This window comes from Aythya ferina (genome assembly GCF_964211825.1).
Source record: "Aythya ferina genome assembly, chromosome: 1".
Taxonomy (NCBI): domain Eukaryota; kingdom Metazoa; phylum Chordata; class Aves; order Anseriformes; family Anatidae; genus Aythya; species Aythya ferina.
The window spans coordinates 139018434-139036455 of NC_140296.1; the positions used below are offsets into that span (position 1 = coordinate 139018434).

General features: G+C 35.9%; 2 protein-coding genes across 2 annotated transcripts in view; one reads left to right on the forward strand and one right to left on the reverse strand.

The window, feature by feature from the left end:
- Positions 1-12176, forward strand: part of PLCZ1 (phospholipase C zeta 1) — a gene marked incomplete at both ends in the record, with an annotated part of 48359 nt that extends 36183 nt beyond the window's left edge. The window contains 4 exons of the mRNA XM_084495056.1: positions 4389-4561; positions 7367-7499; positions 9172-9321; positions 12094-12176. Of these exons, the coding sequence (XP_084351182.1) occupies positions 4389-4561; positions 7367-7499; positions 9172-9321; positions 12094-12176 (539 nt within the window). The remainder of the gene's footprint in view (positions 1-4388; positions 4562-7366; positions 7500-9171; positions 9322-12093) is intronic.
- A 2185-nt stretch (positions 12177-14361) lies between these two features.
- Positions 14362-18022, reverse strand: part of PIK3C2G (phosphatidylinositol-4-phosphate 3-kinase catalytic subunit type 2 gamma) — a 215961-nt gene continuing 212300 nt past the window's right edge. The window contains exon 33 of the mRNA XM_084526130.1: positions 14362-15276. Within this exon, the coding sequence (XP_084382256.1) occupies positions 15124-15276 (153 nt within the window). The 3' untranslated portion in view covers positions 14362-15123. The remainder of the gene's footprint in view (positions 15277-18022) is intronic.

The window sequence follows — 18022 nt, forward strand, 5'->3', positions numbered from 1 at the left end:
GACACAGATGGAAAAGATGTTTAAAAACCAGTGTGTTCCACTGTTTTCCTGAATTATGTATTATTGCCTATTGGTGATAGAACACATTATCTTCTGTATATCTGGCATTAGTAAGAAGGGTTTTCAGGGTATTACAGTACACATTGGAGCAAACTCCATCAGGATGCATTGTAGATTGAATAATATTTTCAATATACTAAAAGGGAAATAGTCTTCATACCTGAGGATTCTGTGATAGTTAATGTTTGCACAAGGCTTAGAAATTAGTTTTATATTTATTGTTCAGATGATGAAGGTATTACTGTATGTTAGTTTGACAGAATCTTTTCACTACTGATAGAGTTCCACCTGTTATGTTTGCTGCTAAATGCATGTTTGCTTCCAGGTATACATAACAGCTGACAAATTGTCATCATGTTATGGTTTATCTTACATTGAATTTCAAAGTAATTTGATGACTGAATGTCCTCCCTTCTCATCCACATTTTGATCCTTCTCAGTTAGGAGCATACTCAACATGATTTTTATTCAGTCTGAAGATACAATCTATTAAAAGACACCTACATCACTGAAAAAAAAAAAAAAAAAAAAAAAAAAGACTATCCAGTCACGTAAAGATTTATGAAAATATTTATGTATATTTGGACGTTAATGTGTTGGGTCCAGCTGTGAGTTACATGGGAGAAGAGAGGATAAAGTCAATGCCCGACTGGGAGTGCTAGCATGGAATACATGAGATATCTTCAAATACAGTCATATATCAGCCCATAACCAATGACAAAATAAGTGAGATCATTAGGATGTGGTCCTGTTTTCACAGTGTTTCCTAGTTGGTGGAATTCAGTTCCCATCTGGGATATCTAAGACACAGAAGATGGTTTTGCTGCTATTTGGCCTTCATGAGTCTTGTAAGTGCAGTATTGCACTTACTGTGAGCAGCCCATTAATCAGACAACTGGAAAGACGTGAGAAGATAGCAACAAGACTGATCAAGGGGTTAGAAGTGTGATGTATTATATTTCTTTAGATTTAAATGAGTGAAGTAAATCATGGAGATAGGAACATTGGCACTGAGTGCTTTTTGCATATGATATTTTTGGAGTTTGCATAGAATTCAGACATTTTGAGATGTATTTAAAAGGTATAAAATACAATTAAGTAACTCATTTTAGGGAAAATTCGTGATAAATGTGTACTTATCCATTTTAAAGTCTTCCATTTTAAATGCAGAGAATATATTAAACCTCAGGGTTGCAGCAGCTAATAGTATCAGGAAGAAAAGAATAAAAAATAAAAAATGCCAAGTTGAAATAGGAATATTAATTGAGAGGCAGCATCTCAAATACAGGCCAAAGACACGCAGTTTTCCTCAATTGCCTTCAAATCATAGTATCTTAGAAATCTAAGATCACCAGTTTTCACTTTGGCTTTCAAAAGCTGTTGCTTTCAGTCTAAAAGTAATTATGTCTTGAATGGCAGTACGTATAGAAAGTGTTGGATTTGACTATTTAGACTGTAGTTAGTTCTGCAACTAGTTGCAGGAATTAATTCAGTTAACTGCTTCTGATAAAAAGATTTGGGACGAAATATACCCTTTTTATTCCTCTCTGTATTAGGGATTATTTCATCTTTTGCTTCATAAATGCATTAAAAGTCTCTACCATTAAATAAAACAGCAGCACAAAGCATGTTACTACAAGTTCTATTATTGAATTCAACAAAACTGAGATGAAACATTGGGTAAAAATTTAGTCTTCCTTGCAGAAAGAGGTTGCTAAGACCACACTGCTAGGCAATGAAAAACGTAGGCTTTAATATATGAACTTTGCCATTTCTCAAGAAGTATAAGGGTTATAACTGCATCTGATTAAAATGCAAAACTGTAAAACAGTGGTATACCATAAAGCATTTTCTGAGGAGACCCCAGGCAGTTATGAACCTTACAAACAGTTTTAGTAGAGGTATGTAATTCAGAGAATATAACACACAACCTTGCATTTACTCACCTTAATCAGGTTACAACTTTCAATAGAAGAAAATCAGTAGGTAGATTAAAACTTGTATTCAGTGAGTTTTTAAATTATTCTAAGGTAAAATTAAATTAAGTAAAAACACAGTGTTGATATTTGAAGATACCAGCCCATAATAACATTGACCTTCACTTGTGTGAAGTAATTTTCCTAATATGATAAAATGTAAAGTATTCTCCTTTGCTTGTTTCTGTTGTTAAATCAGATTTTCCTGCTTAGTAGCTTATGAAGCTTGACAAATTTAGCAACAGTCTCATTATGTGCAATCATGTAATTTGTTTCATCATGTGGAAGCTACAAATACATTTATTTTTTGCTGCTATTTAAAGCCACGACTTTTTGAATTACCTTATTTCAGTTACATTTTTTAAACCCCCTATTCTGAAACTGTGGCCTAGGAATTACCTATGGACTGAGAGATCTTGAGTTATCTGTGAATCATGCCAGGATGTAAGCATCAAGGAGCCTTCAGGGTTGCAGCTCTATAGAATCCACTGCATTGCTTGAATCAATGCATTTGATAACTCCATTGCTATTTAACAAGGGTATTACAGAACAGCATTTAAGTCTGTTTCTGGAAGGGGTGTTGAGTCATAAGAACAAATAGTGAATCACTGCCAAAACTATGCCACAAGAGTACTTGCCCTATTAAAAAATAAAAAAATAAAAAGTTTTTAGAGTGCAACAGACAAAATGAATATTTTAGCCTAGTTTTTGTTGTCAAAGGTAAAATAGGCTTAAAGTTCCTTTGCATATTGCCACAGAATCTATGCAAGTGTCTTTGTTAGCATGCAGTTCAAATCAAGAGCGCATGTGTTGTTGTTGTCAATGTTTTTTAATCAAGTTTCCCAGTTGTTCCTACTTAGTAACATGCACAGCAGTTCATGTTGCGGAGCAATCATACCTTGCACAGATGGGATTCGTTTCAGATGAAACAGAGGATGCACTCTGGGACCATTCCAGCAATTAATTGTTGTTGAGTACATGGGACCAGGCTAGAGCTCCTCTGAAGATAACCCACCAAAAACAAGTATAATGAAAACATCAGTTCCTTACTACCAGCTGCCTCACTCTGCAGATCTACTGCTGTGTTGTTTAATACATAAGTTTTTAAAACGATCATCAAAGCAGTGAAAAAACTATTTATTTTTTTTTTTTTTTTTCAGTGAAACACAGACAAATTTCCGTCATTTTCCACAGGAGATAATAATTTCTGAATTATGCTACACATTCATTCAAAAGATTTATATTATCACATAAGAACACATAATAAGGTCCTTTTCCTGAATTATTATTAGGAGTCACTTGTACTGCTTAAAGTCTTCATTTTTTTTTTTTTCCTGCCAAGCCATCAAGTAAATGACTTTTTATCATTTTCTATTTAACACATATCATGTTATCGCTTCACTGAATTGACTTGTGCATTTTCTATTTTGAATGTGACAGGAAGCTCCAATGTACTGGAATAGGGGAAAATTTCATTAAACAGGTCTATTTCAGTGTTGGTTTTATCTCATGAATTACAATATCATGTTGATGAGAACTGTGTTATTACATTATCATTGCTGCAGCAAACCAGAAATGTTTTGAGCTGCCAAGAAAAGGAAAATCTGTCATGTGTATACTATCAATAACCATCAGCACTGGAGACTTAAGCTCATAGGGTTTCCTCACATAAATTTACAAACACTTTTAAAATTGCTTCTAAGTCTATAAACGTATATGTATTTACACTGAATATGCTAATACTAAAATAAAGCTTCTTGATCTTCTTTGGTGGTCGGGCACTTGGACGAGCTCCCCAGGAAAGTGGTCACAGTACTGAGACTGCCAGAGTTCAAGAAGCATTTGGACAACACTTTCAGACATAGGGTCTGTGTACATCTGGTTCTGTACAGAGCCAGGAGTTGGACTCTATGATCCTTGTGGGTCCCTTCCAGTTTAGGATATTTCATGATTCTATGATTCTTCAGGGTGATATGGTTGTGAGACAACTTATGGACCTTAACTAAAGCTTTTTATAATCCTATGGTTTTGCCTTCCATAGCAGAACTTTGCAAGCAGGTCCAGGGTCCTGGCTATTGCTTCTGTAGAGACTCTATTATTTCTTATTCTCTGAGGTTTAATTTATAAGGAAAAGTGAAAACACAACACATTGCACTTCTTTTTGCATATGAATTGTTCATTATTGAATACTGCTATGTCTAAGAGAAGCAGCAGCATCTAATATGAGATGAAAAGTATACATATTTTAAGCTTTTTTGCTCTTGATTTGAATATAATTGTCAGAGAGTTGGTTTATAAAATAGTGTCAATGATTATTCTTTGAAATACATATTTATTTATTTATTTTTTTAGTGGCCTTAAACTTCCAGACCCCAGGAGTGCAAATGGAATTGCAAAATGGAAAATTCCTAGACAATGGTGGTTGTGGCTATATTCTGAAACCAGAATTCCTGAGAAATCACAGTTCAACATTTAACCCATACAATGTGGGAAGATACAGTAAGCCAATGTCTCTGTCAATAAGGGTAAGCTTAGTTAACTCTTAATTTGTTTGATAAAAAGTGAAAACAAGCTAATGTTATGTATTTCAGACCTATCTATTATCCATTATTGTTTTCTTATTTTATCCTCAGTCCTGGTTGTTGGAAAGTTTAATGTTATTTTTATCAACATATCACTCCTATAGTACCTATTGCTGCTTGAATTGTTTCCCATCTGTAATTTGCTTTTGTTTACAAAAAGTGTCTAGATATTCAGAGGGTATAAGAGCTTGTAAAACCCATGATTTCCATAGTGTTTTGCACAGAAATGTAAATCTACATCGTATTATGTCGTAAGTGTAGTTGACATAAGAACATCACTTAGGATTGTGCGAATTGAACTCTGAAAGGCTTCAGAAATCAACTCTACATGGTATTATTTTCTTTAAGTATGAGTAATGCTATGTATACTACAATAATGCTACTTAACAAATGCAAATGTTTAAAGATATGCTAGGAAGCTTTATGCTTCATTTAAGTTTAGATATCTTCCTATGCATATATAAAAGACTATTTTTCATATTAAATTCATATAAATAATTGTAAAAAAAGAAAAGGATCAATAAACCTTTGAATTATTTCTGTTTCTCCCAAATTAAAACCTAATTTAATTCTTAAAAATGTTAGAAATAAGTGTTATTTAAAATAATGGATTATAAAAAACCCTTATTTTGCAGTCAAGTAGATGTTTTATAATTATTTTCTAGATGGAAAACTACCTTTTCCCAATGAAAAAATGCTGTTTCTGATTATGCAGTATACCACTTGCATAAATGCTATTTAATTAGCATAAAATTAGTGTATAATTGATATTTCTTTCAGACAAATAAATAGTGGAGATAAAACATTAGCTAATAACAATTATAAAATGCTTACTTAATGTGTGCACCTAATCAAGAACATTTTAGTGTCCTAACAGTGAGCATACCAATTATGAATAGACATAACTGGATGATTTCAAGCACCCATGCATATATGTACATTACTTTAGCCCTTATTTGTATAAAGCTGGAGTTAATTAAAATGAAAAAAAAAATAAATCCCTGACTGTAATCCAGGAGACAGGCAAAATCATTGACAATGGGAAAGAAATTTCTGAGTATGGAGGAAGCAGGCACAGAAAAAGGAAGCTTTTCAGACTGATGGCTTAGGCTGGGATGACAGGGTGGATAGTGCAGAATGCAAAGCAGCAGTGGCATCCCACCAGCTATGAGACTGTGGGGCAGAGCCCTACTCATAGAGTGAGCTGCAAAAAACAGGAAATGATTGAAGAAAAAAAAAATCAGGAGTGGGAGTCAAAGGAAAAAACAGTTTCTGCTAAAGATGATGAACTTGATGAATGGAGAAATTTATAGTTAGAGGGCAAATCTAGGGGTCAAAGTTTCTCAGGCTGACTAGCTGAATTTAGAGAACATGAATGAAGACAAAAACCACACAGGGCTTGATTTTACTTAATTCAATACCATTCTTACCTGATGTGCCTCAGTTCCCATCACAAAGATTATACATAGCCTTTGAAGAAATATGAATATGCAAAGTATTTTAAATGGAGATTTCCAAGCATACCATATTATTTTTCTATTCTCTCTGTATGTCTGTTTCACCTTGGGCCTCACAAGTGTATTGTATTTATGGATTTGGGTCACACATAGCTGAAAACAGCATTCTCTTTGTATCCTCTCAGAGGCTTAGGCTGGGTCTAGCAAAGGGGTAAAAAACATGAAGTAGAACTTGTCCAGTACAGCTGGATTTTGCTGATGATGTACAGGACATGTCAAAGGACTTCCCCTTGTTCTAAATGGGCTGTTTGTCTGCACTTACATCTTGAAAAGCTTTCTACCGAGGGTAATGGATATTTTCTAGGAAGTAAGGGGCCAGCATCTGGGTTTGCTAAGCCACTGCTCCTCAGTGTTTCAGGCTAGAACTTTTCTTGGACCAAGATGTTACAGAAAGTACCTAAGCAAAAGGTGGAGTTTGTGGGTTTTGACTTTTTGGTGGATGACAGGGGGATAAGAATCTGTATGCTGAGCTTTGATGTTTAGTCTTGAGATCTGGATCAAAGTATCACATTTCTCACCTAGGCTTGCGGATTTATATATCTCTCTTGATACATTTCAGCATTGATTTCTAAAAAGCAGACACTGTACAGATGGTTATTCTCTCCTAGGTGTCCTGAAATAGAGATAGATGGCAGACAAAGTTGTGACTTTCATAAGTCCTTTCTTAGGCTGGTTGCCAGATTACAGGGCACTCTGAGGCAAAATTTCCAGGTAACTAACTAAATTAAGGAGAATATCATCAGGGAGCCTACTAAAGGCTGAGCTTTTACATGTTGCTGTGAAAGAACACAAACATAGGTGAGGAACACTGCTACATACCCTGCAACACTGCTGATGTCACCCTGAGTGTTGGTGCTAGTCCAGTAGACACAGCTTTAATAGAAATTCATGAGCTTGATCTCAGACATTGCAAAAAATCACCACTGATTTTTTTTTTTTTTTCCTGGTAACTAAATTACAGGCAGCATTGAGTGAAAAAGCTGAAATCTGAAAATTATTATGTAAAACACAATGATATCAAACTAGCCAAGAATTAAATTAAATAGGAAGTGCCATATTCTTAATTTCATTGTGTTTAATGTGTATTTTTGTAACAGTTTCCTTATGGCTGCTATAGGCTTCTTATAGTAGTTTCTTATGGAACAGTTTTTGCTATGATGGCTATTATATGGCTATCATGTAAAGTTAATTCTTACAGTTATTTCAATACATTACAACTTTAATTTTACAGCTCATCAGTGGTCATCAGTTACCACCCAGCAACCTGTCAAAGACTAACAAGGCTGACCCTTTAGTGCAGATAGAAATCTACGGTGTGCCAGAAGATCAAGTAAAAAGAAAATCTAGTGTCATAAAAAGCAATGGTGAGCATCAGTCTGTCTCTTAACTGTGAACAAAGGACAATAATATTTTATACGGAATGACCATTTTTCCTTCCCAAGAAGCTGTTATATTCTTACAGAGTCTGCAATTATTTCTCTCTAGATGAGGATCTTCTGGCACAAAATCTCTAGCAGAGGTTCAAGCTATGTGCCATTTTTGTTGAACAGTAAGTTAAGGAAGCATAAGCTCTCTATTAGTAGCACTCTCCTGAAAGAAGATGGAATACACACTGCGTTTACTCACTGTTGCAGGCTGGTCCCAGTAGGCAGCTAAGCAACACGTCTGCTGTCCCACCTTACACTCTCCCCACCCACAGTGGGATGTGGGAGAGAATTGGAAAGGTAAAACTTGTGGGCTTAGAAAAAGACAGTTTAATAGGTAAAGCAAAGCTCCGCATATAAGGAAAGCAAAGCAAGAAATTCATTTAGTCCTTCACATCTATTGGCAGATGTTCAGACACTTCCAGGAGTGCAGGTCTTCATTATGCATAATGGTTACTTGGGAAGACAAATGCCATAAATTCAAATGACCTTCCTCCTTCTTTCTACCAGCTTTTATTGCTGAGCACACCGTCATATGCTATGGGATATCCCTTTGGTTGCTTGGTGTCAGCTGTCCTGCCCATGTCCCCTCCCAATCTCTTTTGCACCCTCAGCCTACTTGCTGGTAGGACAGTGTGAGAAACAGAAAAGTCCTTGACTGTCAGCAACAACTGAAGCATCAGTATGTCATCAACATTTTCGGTCACAGATCCAAAACATATCACCATAAAAGCTGCTATGAAGAAAATAAAACCTCTCAGAGTCCAAACCGTTACCATGGTACATGTAAAGGAATTTTTGTGAAGAAATGTCTGCAGTTTCAACATTTAGGTTATATCAGGTTTCTAGTAGGACTGCTCCCTTAATTGCTTAACAGGTGAAGTGTGCAATCTTGGCGCTTGTCTTCAAGCATTCCCTTACCTTTATCATATAGATCTTCTTGAAGTCTCAGCCTTAAGGTTCTCTGTGATCTTCTTTCTTCTGTGTCTCTCTCTCCTATTTTTCCTTTCTTCTTTTTGTAGACTGCCACCATTTTAAATTGGTCCCTAAATTCCTTCTCTCTCTGTATGAACACTGTTCAAGGCAAAGTGTCCCCCTCCTGTTCCACATCCCCTTTTGTATTTTGTTTTTAGTCATGTGATCACTTTTCTACCTTAATTCATTCAGCACCTGCCTCATTTCCAATGCTGTAAACAGAGAAATTGGCAAAAGCATGAAACTGGTGTGGCTATTGGAAAACTTAAGTTGAGCAGAGATTCTGAACCTGCGTATCACTGTCCTATTTTGCTCTCTTTAAAGGGACAGTGGCAACTTTCTCAGCCTTTTAATTTACACTATTTGTAGCTAATAAATGATAAATCCCTAGAAGGAGATGGTGTGTGTGCTGTAGGCAAGTCCCAGTCTGTCCATGTTGGCTTCATTCTAAGCACTTCCTTCTGATCTGTATCACTTCAGTCAGGGGGAATCTCATCATTTATTTAAATGGGCACAGAAATCTAGGGAAAAAGAAAGCATTGTACCAGGTCAGAATACTGATAGCAGATACAACTCAGCTATGAAATGGAGTAAATGAAATGGTGTTTTGATACTGTCTATCTTCTCTTTTCATTAGCTTTGAGTCCTAGATGGGATGAAACTTTCTCTTTTACTGTCCAAGTTCCAGAACTGGCTTTGATACGCTTCTGTGTGGAAGATGAGATATCACTGGTTGCAAATGAATTACTTGGCCAATACACTTTACCACTGCTGAGCCTGAGTAAAGGTAATATTTTATGAAGTGAGCCACCAATAGTAGCTCAGAATAATCTACAACAATCCAGGCTTTTATCCTTACTCTAGTATTGATGGAGCACAGCATTATGTTTATTTTCTACAGAAGAATTGTATAACCATGGGTTAAAAGTTGCACTCTGTATTTTTAAGTCATCGTAGTCTCTGAATGCAAACCCACACCACAGAAAACAAAAGACTAATAATAATTAATAATTAATAATAGCTAATAATTCCTACTGGAATATTCCATTCTAAATAGAAACTGCGCAGGCAGTATTTTAACTCATTCTGATAGAAAACTGGAAGAGCGGTAAGTCAGAACTTCCATAAAATCAACAGTTAGGCTCCAAACCTAAAGAAGCCAAATTAAAACAAAACAAAACAAAAAACCACAAACCCCTCAGGTTACCTGCAATTTTCAGAGAGCAGAAGAATTTAAACCAAGCTAAGTATGTATGGTATTTTTCTTGGTAGTATTTTTTCTGTTGTGCCAATATAGTTCCTGCAGACTTACATGTATGTGATGAGTAGACTTATGTGATGAGTAGGCACATGAAGAGCAGGCACAGAAGTCAGTAGGCCAAGGAGAAAGGCTTATGTAAAATGGCTGTTACTACACTGGATTTCCAAAGGTATTTCTGAATGAAACAAACAGAATCAGCTTTTATTATTGAGCGTAGATATGAAGGCAAAAACTGGAGCTGGCAATGGGCACTGTGGCTTTTTTTATTAAGCTTAGCAGGATTTTTAATTATTTCTCTTCAGATTCTGTAGCCATAAAGCTGCTTGTGATTCTTAGTTGAGGTTTAGGAGTTATAGAACAAAGACATTACCTTAAAGAACACTTGCCTTTCTCCAACATAAATCTTTACACTGATTACTTTCTACTTTTATTAGGGTATTTCAGAAAAATGAGGAAATATTACCCAATTTTTGAGACAAATTTGAATGGCAGATGCTAAAGTTTACACGTTGTAAAATAATCAATATTTGTATTTCTTTTTTTTTTGGTGGAATTATTCATTGTGTCTCTCATATGTCTCTACGGTGTCTATGTCTCATATGTCTCTATGGTTTAATTTGGGTTTAATTTGGGTCATAAATGGGAATTTAAATGGATTTTTTTTGGAAAAGTAAGAGCATGCAGATTCTCCAGGAAAAATTTTGAGTGGAGTAATTTAACATATTAGGAAATAGCACTGTAGAAACAGTGCCAAATCGCCCTAGCCCTTACCTACTGCAATATAAAATTGTAAGATGCCATCAGGATGCCCATAGGCATAAATAAAATGCTGCTAAGTGATGAGCCAACAGGTAATTTAAAAATTTATTATGGTATTTAACACTGAACCCTCTGTATTCCAGGTCTGGAACCATGGCTTTGCTTTAGGTACTTAAGCGCCCTAAATAGTAAAAGGGGAAAATAACGTCTTACAAGGGGATTCAAAACAGTCTCCAGTTCTTAGGAAACAACTATAAGTATTGAGTTATGAATAAATTTTGCTCCTCTGCATAGCTCTGGTGCTTCTTGCTGCACTAGAGGAATGCTCCCTTCTTCCCTAGGATTCATATCCCTGAGGTTTCCCCTGAGGGCAAGTTGCTTCTAAAAGCTGAGCAGTGCTTACATCTTTTACTTCCTTGACAGTCTATGGGACAGTCTATGGGACAAAGTTCTGCCATTGCCACCCTCCCGTGCTCTTCCTCTTGAAAGGATTCAATCTATGTCATCACTTTCCCCCTTCCCTAGCAGCAGCTTCACCACTCAGCTGCAGATTACATGGGGAAGGATGCTGCCCACCTGTAGCAGTATTCCATATTTCATGCAGTGATTAAGTAGGTATACTCAAAGAGGGTAACAATTGTGTAGCTGGGAGGTTAAAGGCTAGAGGAGGGAGTCCTGGGTTATAGTACCTTTCCTAGTGACTCTGTTATGTAGAACACCAATACAGGACAGAAATTCAATTGTCCCATGTCCCATGGTAGCTACCACTTGATCAGTTAACAGTTAATTGTTTCATATGAATTGGAACAATTTCAAAAATAAAAAAAACCCTATCCATCTCCCAGGACTCTTGGTAGTATATTCCGTAGCTAGGGACTATGAACACAGTCCTTGGAAATGAGTCTTCGTCCATGAAGTGAGTTTCTTCATAGCAAATACAAAAAGTCTTCCGCATACTGAGTGGATGCTCTAAAGATTGATCACAAATGCCTCTTGCCTGGGCTCAGTTTTAATATCTGCTGCCCAGAAGACGAACCTTGGGTGCAAAGTGAACTTTCATGTTGGATAAAAGAATCAAGAAAATCCAAAACCAAATGAGGGTCCCAGAGATTACATGCACATCCAGAAACACCTAAAGAAGGGCTGTGAGAACTGCAGTTCTGAACATGGATTATTAATCATAACAGATACTTAAATAACTCAAGTTATATTTGCATAAATAAAATAGAGTATTTTTTATCACAACTGATATTATTATTGTGACATTAAATGTAATGCAGACATTACATTTTAATGAAGCAATATACGGCTTTGTGTTTAGGGGAGAGGAATTTTTTGTTTTCAGAGGAGCTAAGTTTCAAGTTAAGAACAATAGCTTTTTCAAATGCTTCTACTCACCAGATGACCATACAGTTTATTTTAAAGAGTTATTTTGAGGTTCATTAATTATGCTGCACTTGCACAGTAGATCATAGAACAGCCTATCATAATATTTTTATTTATGGTTAATACACTAACCGAGTGTCATTATATTTACAGGTTACCGTAATGTTCCCCTGTTTTCCAAAAATGGTGGCAAACTTGAACCTGCATCACTGTTTGTTTATATCTGGTACTACTAATGATGCTCCACATTAGTTGTCATTCTGGTGGATCACACCCTGCTCAATAAAGCAACATCACTAGGCTTGCAACAACCCAGTAGTCTGATTTCCGGAGCGGCATGTTCTCAGTGACTTTATTAAGCTATGGGACTTCTTGTGTGAGTAAATGGTATCCTGAATAAGTAATAGCTACTGAAGTTAGCCCCACCATTATTTAGAAATAATTCATAGAGACTGAACTTTTTTGTACATTCTGTTGAATTCAATTAACAATTTCATTTGCAGCTAATTACAACATTTTGATTAATTACTGAGAATAATAGTTTAATATTTATGATCTTATGCTACAAAATTATGAGCATGTTACACAGAAATTTTTATTTGTATTGAACAAAAACTTTTACCATTGTACAATCATCTTTCTAGGGAAACAATACATACAATGTAAAGTCCCTTTAAATTTATAATAATGGCAGTTTCTGATTGGGCTATGCATCCTTAACATCCACTGTAATTTTGCTATCTGGAAAAACATCTCTGAGAAAAAACAGTTCTTAAAATGATAAAAACTTAGATGCTAATATTTGTACCTTTTCTCAGCCTGATCTTGAACCTCCTGCTGCTAAAGAAAGACAAATAATTCACAGGCTGATTTGTAAAGGGCCTATGTTCCTTGTAGCAGCAGGGAGCTCAGGATACATCTCACTGCAAACTCAGCAAGTAGGAATCATCATGTTTTGAGCTGGATTAGAAGAAGAAATTTAGGGAAGGCAAGGACTGATTGCATGATTTAAGATCTCTGAGGGCAACATTTTGACTGACAGAGATATCACTGTAGATCTTGCCCTTAAGACATAATTTTTCTACCTTTCTTATAAAACTGAAGTATTATTGAGCTTCCACAGGACTGTATCTACCCCGCTAATTTCAGATTTGTTACTAGGGTGTTTTTTTTTTCTTGTTTTGTTTTTTTCCAATGAATGTTTTATTGATAGATTTCTTCCTTTAATGCCAACAGTACTGCTTATGTTTGCACACTGTTCTGATAATATTCTATTTTTAATGCTACATTTTTATTGCCATTTTAATGCTATTTTATTTAATGTTGCTCTAAGATGGAAAATCACGGTATGCTGTAAACAATGATTAGAAAATGTCACAGGAAATAACACTGTTAGAAAATTGCATTAGAGTTATAATGAGGAAATTGAGACAGTAGACTAAGAATCTAAAATCAATATTGAACTGTAAGGTCAGGTAATTTGATAACATTGCAAGCTGGGCACAATGTGTTTTCTGTTCCTGAGTGACAAGTCACTTGATTCTTTACTCAGGAAAGCCTATAATCTAAAATATTAGACTTACTGATTTTTGTAGTGATCATATCTGTATGTTAGCCAATGGCTCCTTCACGTGATAAATATTTTATAGCTTTTTTTCAGCTCTGAAGAATCCTAATAATAATAATATTCAAGCAGAGTTCGCTTCACTTCCCCTTACTAAGGAGGAGTTTAATTTCCCAAGGCAATCTGGTGTATATATTCTCAGGCACAAACTGACCAAGTGACATAGTCAATTGGTTTGATGCTGAAAAATACTCCAGCTTATTTAGATTCCTAAACAGCACTCCTAGTCCCACTTAAGGAGCTTTATACAACATTACCTAAAGAAGTCTGATTTGTGAGTGTCCTTTGGGAGAAGAAGGCAATTATCTTCAGCTTCTGGCATTATTATCCCTCTGTTGACCACTTTTCTACCTGGTAGAACAAATGTCAGACCTACTCAGTATCTGGTAACTTAAAATTTTACAGCAGATCAGATCACAAATCAAGGTGTCTCTTGTGCCTTAAAAATGTGCTCTTGCTTCTGGAAAGGTTTATATACGTGCTCAACTCCGTGCGTGTGTGTGTAAGAGGCTGGCAGTAATGGACAGTTCATTAGGGCTGCTCACATGCTAAATGTTTAAAGATGTGCTTAAGTGCTTCCTTGTGTTAGGTACAACTGCTTTGAAGAACAGCGCCCATAATTAGCCCCAGTGAACTCAAAGGTAGCATTTACATTCATTGGTTATATGTATATATAGCCCTAAGGTCAATGCACGTATTCACTTGACTCCTTTATACAGTATAAGAATGCAATGGGGTAAGATGAGAGAGCAAAGACTCCTTATAAAATGATCTTAAATAAATAGAACACTGAAAGATCATATTCAATGCTTTATTTATTTGTGATTAGCCCCTCCCTCCTCCTTTCTTCCCAAAATCGACCAGTTGTATCTGCTTCTCCGATGTCAGAATGAAAGAAATGTTGGAAGTATCCTATTGACAAATTAATATCCTGGATTTAAAGTTGCATTATATAAACACTTAAAAGCACACCAACATATACAGCACAAAATGTCTGAAGTGCAAAGTTGCTATTTCTTTCTTAATTATTATTGTTTGTTTTTAAATGTATGGATTTTGTAAGATTTAATATGAAATCTGCTAGACTTCTGAAATGTATTTGCACCCAGGAAACCATTCCATGAATCTCTCTGGTAAATTGTCATATGCAGTGGGTCACAGAGGTCAATGATAAATTGCACCATTATCAGCATTGTTTCAACACACTTAGTGGAATTAGCAGACAAAGAACTACGCTCTGACCCATGCTTGACGTGTACTAAATTCAGAAGTTTTAGTGTACTATTTCATATGAATAAAACTAAAATCTTTATTGCTTTCATAAGAATACCTGCATGCAGCTACAAGTTGCTTGCTACAGCATGTGATTTTTTAAACTCACACAAGAAGGAATCTGTTGTAAGAAGAAGGTAGCAATTTTAAGACAATAGCCTTATGATTATAAATGTTAAGATCAGCAGATGACGCATATTCTCAAGGGCAACTGAGACAAAATGTACTATGGAGAATGGAATAAAGAAACATTAGTGGATAAATAATTGAATTGTCTTAGACAACATTTAAATTACACTGTTTCCCAGTGGATACCATTTTTCTTCATTTAACTGGACACTACTCAGTTGAATGTTAACAGCTCCCACAAATGTTCCTTTGCTTTTCACAACAAGCTTCAGTATATGGCTTTTGAGCTCCATGACTTTGTTGTACACAACCTGAAATAATATAAAGGTTAACAGAAAAAAGCATGTGAACCTATTTGTCAGACAATATACTTACAACTGTACAGCATTCTGGATGATGATGATAACTTTCCAATAATTACTTTAAACTGCCCTCTAGAATTATCAACTACTGTCCGTGAGCCAAATTCAAGTTAGTGAATATATCTCAGAAATACATTTGACCTTATATAGTTTATATAAAGGAGATTCTGCCAGCTTAGGCTTGTGAAATCTGATTACCAAGTATTCATAAATAAATTTGCAACCTGTGTTGCAAAGCTTGAGAAAAAAAATAGGTACACATAATTTTCCATGTGAAAATTGAAATTCTAACTTGAGCTGAGTGTTGAACTCAGTTGTGAAGATATATCAGATACTCCATGAAGCTCAGCAGGGAAAGATAACACTGTTGATTTTCAAGAGGAGAGATTCAGATAAAGGGTACTTATCATGGACAGTGGTATGAAACCATAAGATAGGTAATTACAGAAAAGTGTAGTTTATTATAATTTTTAAATATCTTCCCATAGCAAATGCTTTGATGGTGTTACTGGTGTTACTCATCTAAAGAAAATAATAACATGAACAGACAGGAAAACTGTTTTAATATCAAAATTTTTGTTTGCAACAAGATATATAATTTTTCTTATATGTTGCACTGATACACCTCATAAAGGTGTATCACATCAATGTACAGTACTTCAGAATATTGTTTCTTGGTACTGTACTTGTGATTAAATCACATCCTGCACACCAAAATTAAGAAAGAACATGCCAAAGCAAAAACACATTTTCTTCTGAAACTACCATGAAATTTCATAACTGTTCTGGATCCAAGAAACCTGCATCATTAAAGAAACAATAATTTTCCTTTGAAAATTGTTTTTATAAGATTTACTATTGCAACACAAATAGTTGTATGCATGATTCTGGATGCTAATTGTATCCAAATATGTCCACTATAAAAATATTTGCATTTTTTAATGGACTCATCAAATTGTTGACATGATAGAAAGCTCAGCCCACTCCCTAGATGTTGTGGGTGTGGAACATCGTTAAGAATGGACCCAATTCAGCAAGTGGAAACTACTCAGTTTGGATGTTTCTGTTAGTCAAGAAGTGTTAATGCTTCTCAAATTAAATGAGACAGCTTGCTTAGCATCTCTTTAGAAAATTACTAAGTTTTAAAAATATCTTTGAAATTACCTTGATATGCTGAGAAAGCGCTGAGGTTCATTATGAAATGGTAATGATATATTTTCTGAATTTAAAAAAAAAAATCTGGAGTGATAGGTCAACAAGTAGGAGCTGCATTCAGGACAGACTCCTACATTTCAGGCTCCGCATTAATCAAAAACTGCTGAGTGAACTGCATATAGGCTGATAAAATGTGAAAGAATGCTGTCAGCTAGTTTCAGGCCTCAAAGGAAAGCTTTGTTAAGAGAAGTACATTTAATCTAAAATTTGTATGGAGGGAAATGTATCCAATGTTTTTGCTGTTTTAGTTGCAATGGAAAATGCTTTAAATTTTAATCTCACTGTGAAGCTTAAAAAGCAAATGCAGTAACATACTGTCACTTCGTGAGAATGGGAAAGTGGAACTGCCTACGATGAGCTTGCCATGCAACCTGCTTGGATTTATTATGCAGTCTGAATGCAGTCTATACACATGGCACTGCTGAGGAGGAGGAACATTAGACTGAGCCCCCCTGCCCCATGATCTCTGTGGGCTGGACTGCAGAGTCCTGTCTGTACTTTGAATTATAAGAAGTAGAAATGGCCATGGGAGACATCCTTCAACCAGGGACAGAATTTGTAAAGGCTCAGCCGCAGTAATGCTTCTCTTGCAAAGTGGCAACAAAAAGGTGGTTCTGAACCTCACAAGTGGACCCAGGAGGCATGAAATTGCTGGTTCTCCCTGACAGCCCCACCAGGCACAGGCTGTCCCTGTGAGATTACAGATTGGTCTGGTCTGCGCCGCGAGCTGCTGGAGTGGCACAGCGGGCAGTGACAGGCAGGACACCGGGACAGGCTACTTGGTGTAATCGGTGTAGCAAGGGTGAATGGCCATGGGTTTGGGGATAGAAAAACTGCCCCTCTCACTCTTTTTATTTGGCTTTCAGAAAACTTTGGAAGTTATAGTTTGGAACAGCTGTCATGACAGTAGTGCCAGGTGCTTTTCAGTTTTTGTTTACTGTGCCTGTTTCACCAAATTGCATATGAATAAAAAATTCCAGCTTTCCTTTAAGAAGGAAACCAGCTTTACAGTAAGCAATTACATACTTTAGAATAAATCTATGATTTGATTATTTAAGTGACACTAATTCTACTGTATAAACATGCAATTTCTTTGCCAATATATGAAAGTTATCATCTTCAGCTTTTGCTTTAAGTCCCAACAGGCATGAACTGTGGTAATGAACAACTTTGTATCCATGGACAGAAAGAAGCTTTAAGTTTTGAGCAATGCCACACCTTGACGTGTGGGGTGGATGTCTTTCATATGACCCCAATAAACAGTTTCTAAAATGACCTTGCTCCAGCTGAATTTGCAATATCATCAGGATGCGGGGACAGAAGAAAGACTGCAGACAGCTGAATTAGTATGTGGATAAAACAAATACCTACCACCTGCCAGAATTTCAAAATGAGGACAGTTAAATCCTGAAATCTACATTTAGTAATAATATTGGCCTCCTATTTATACAGTCAGATCAAATGGAGGTGAGTTATACAT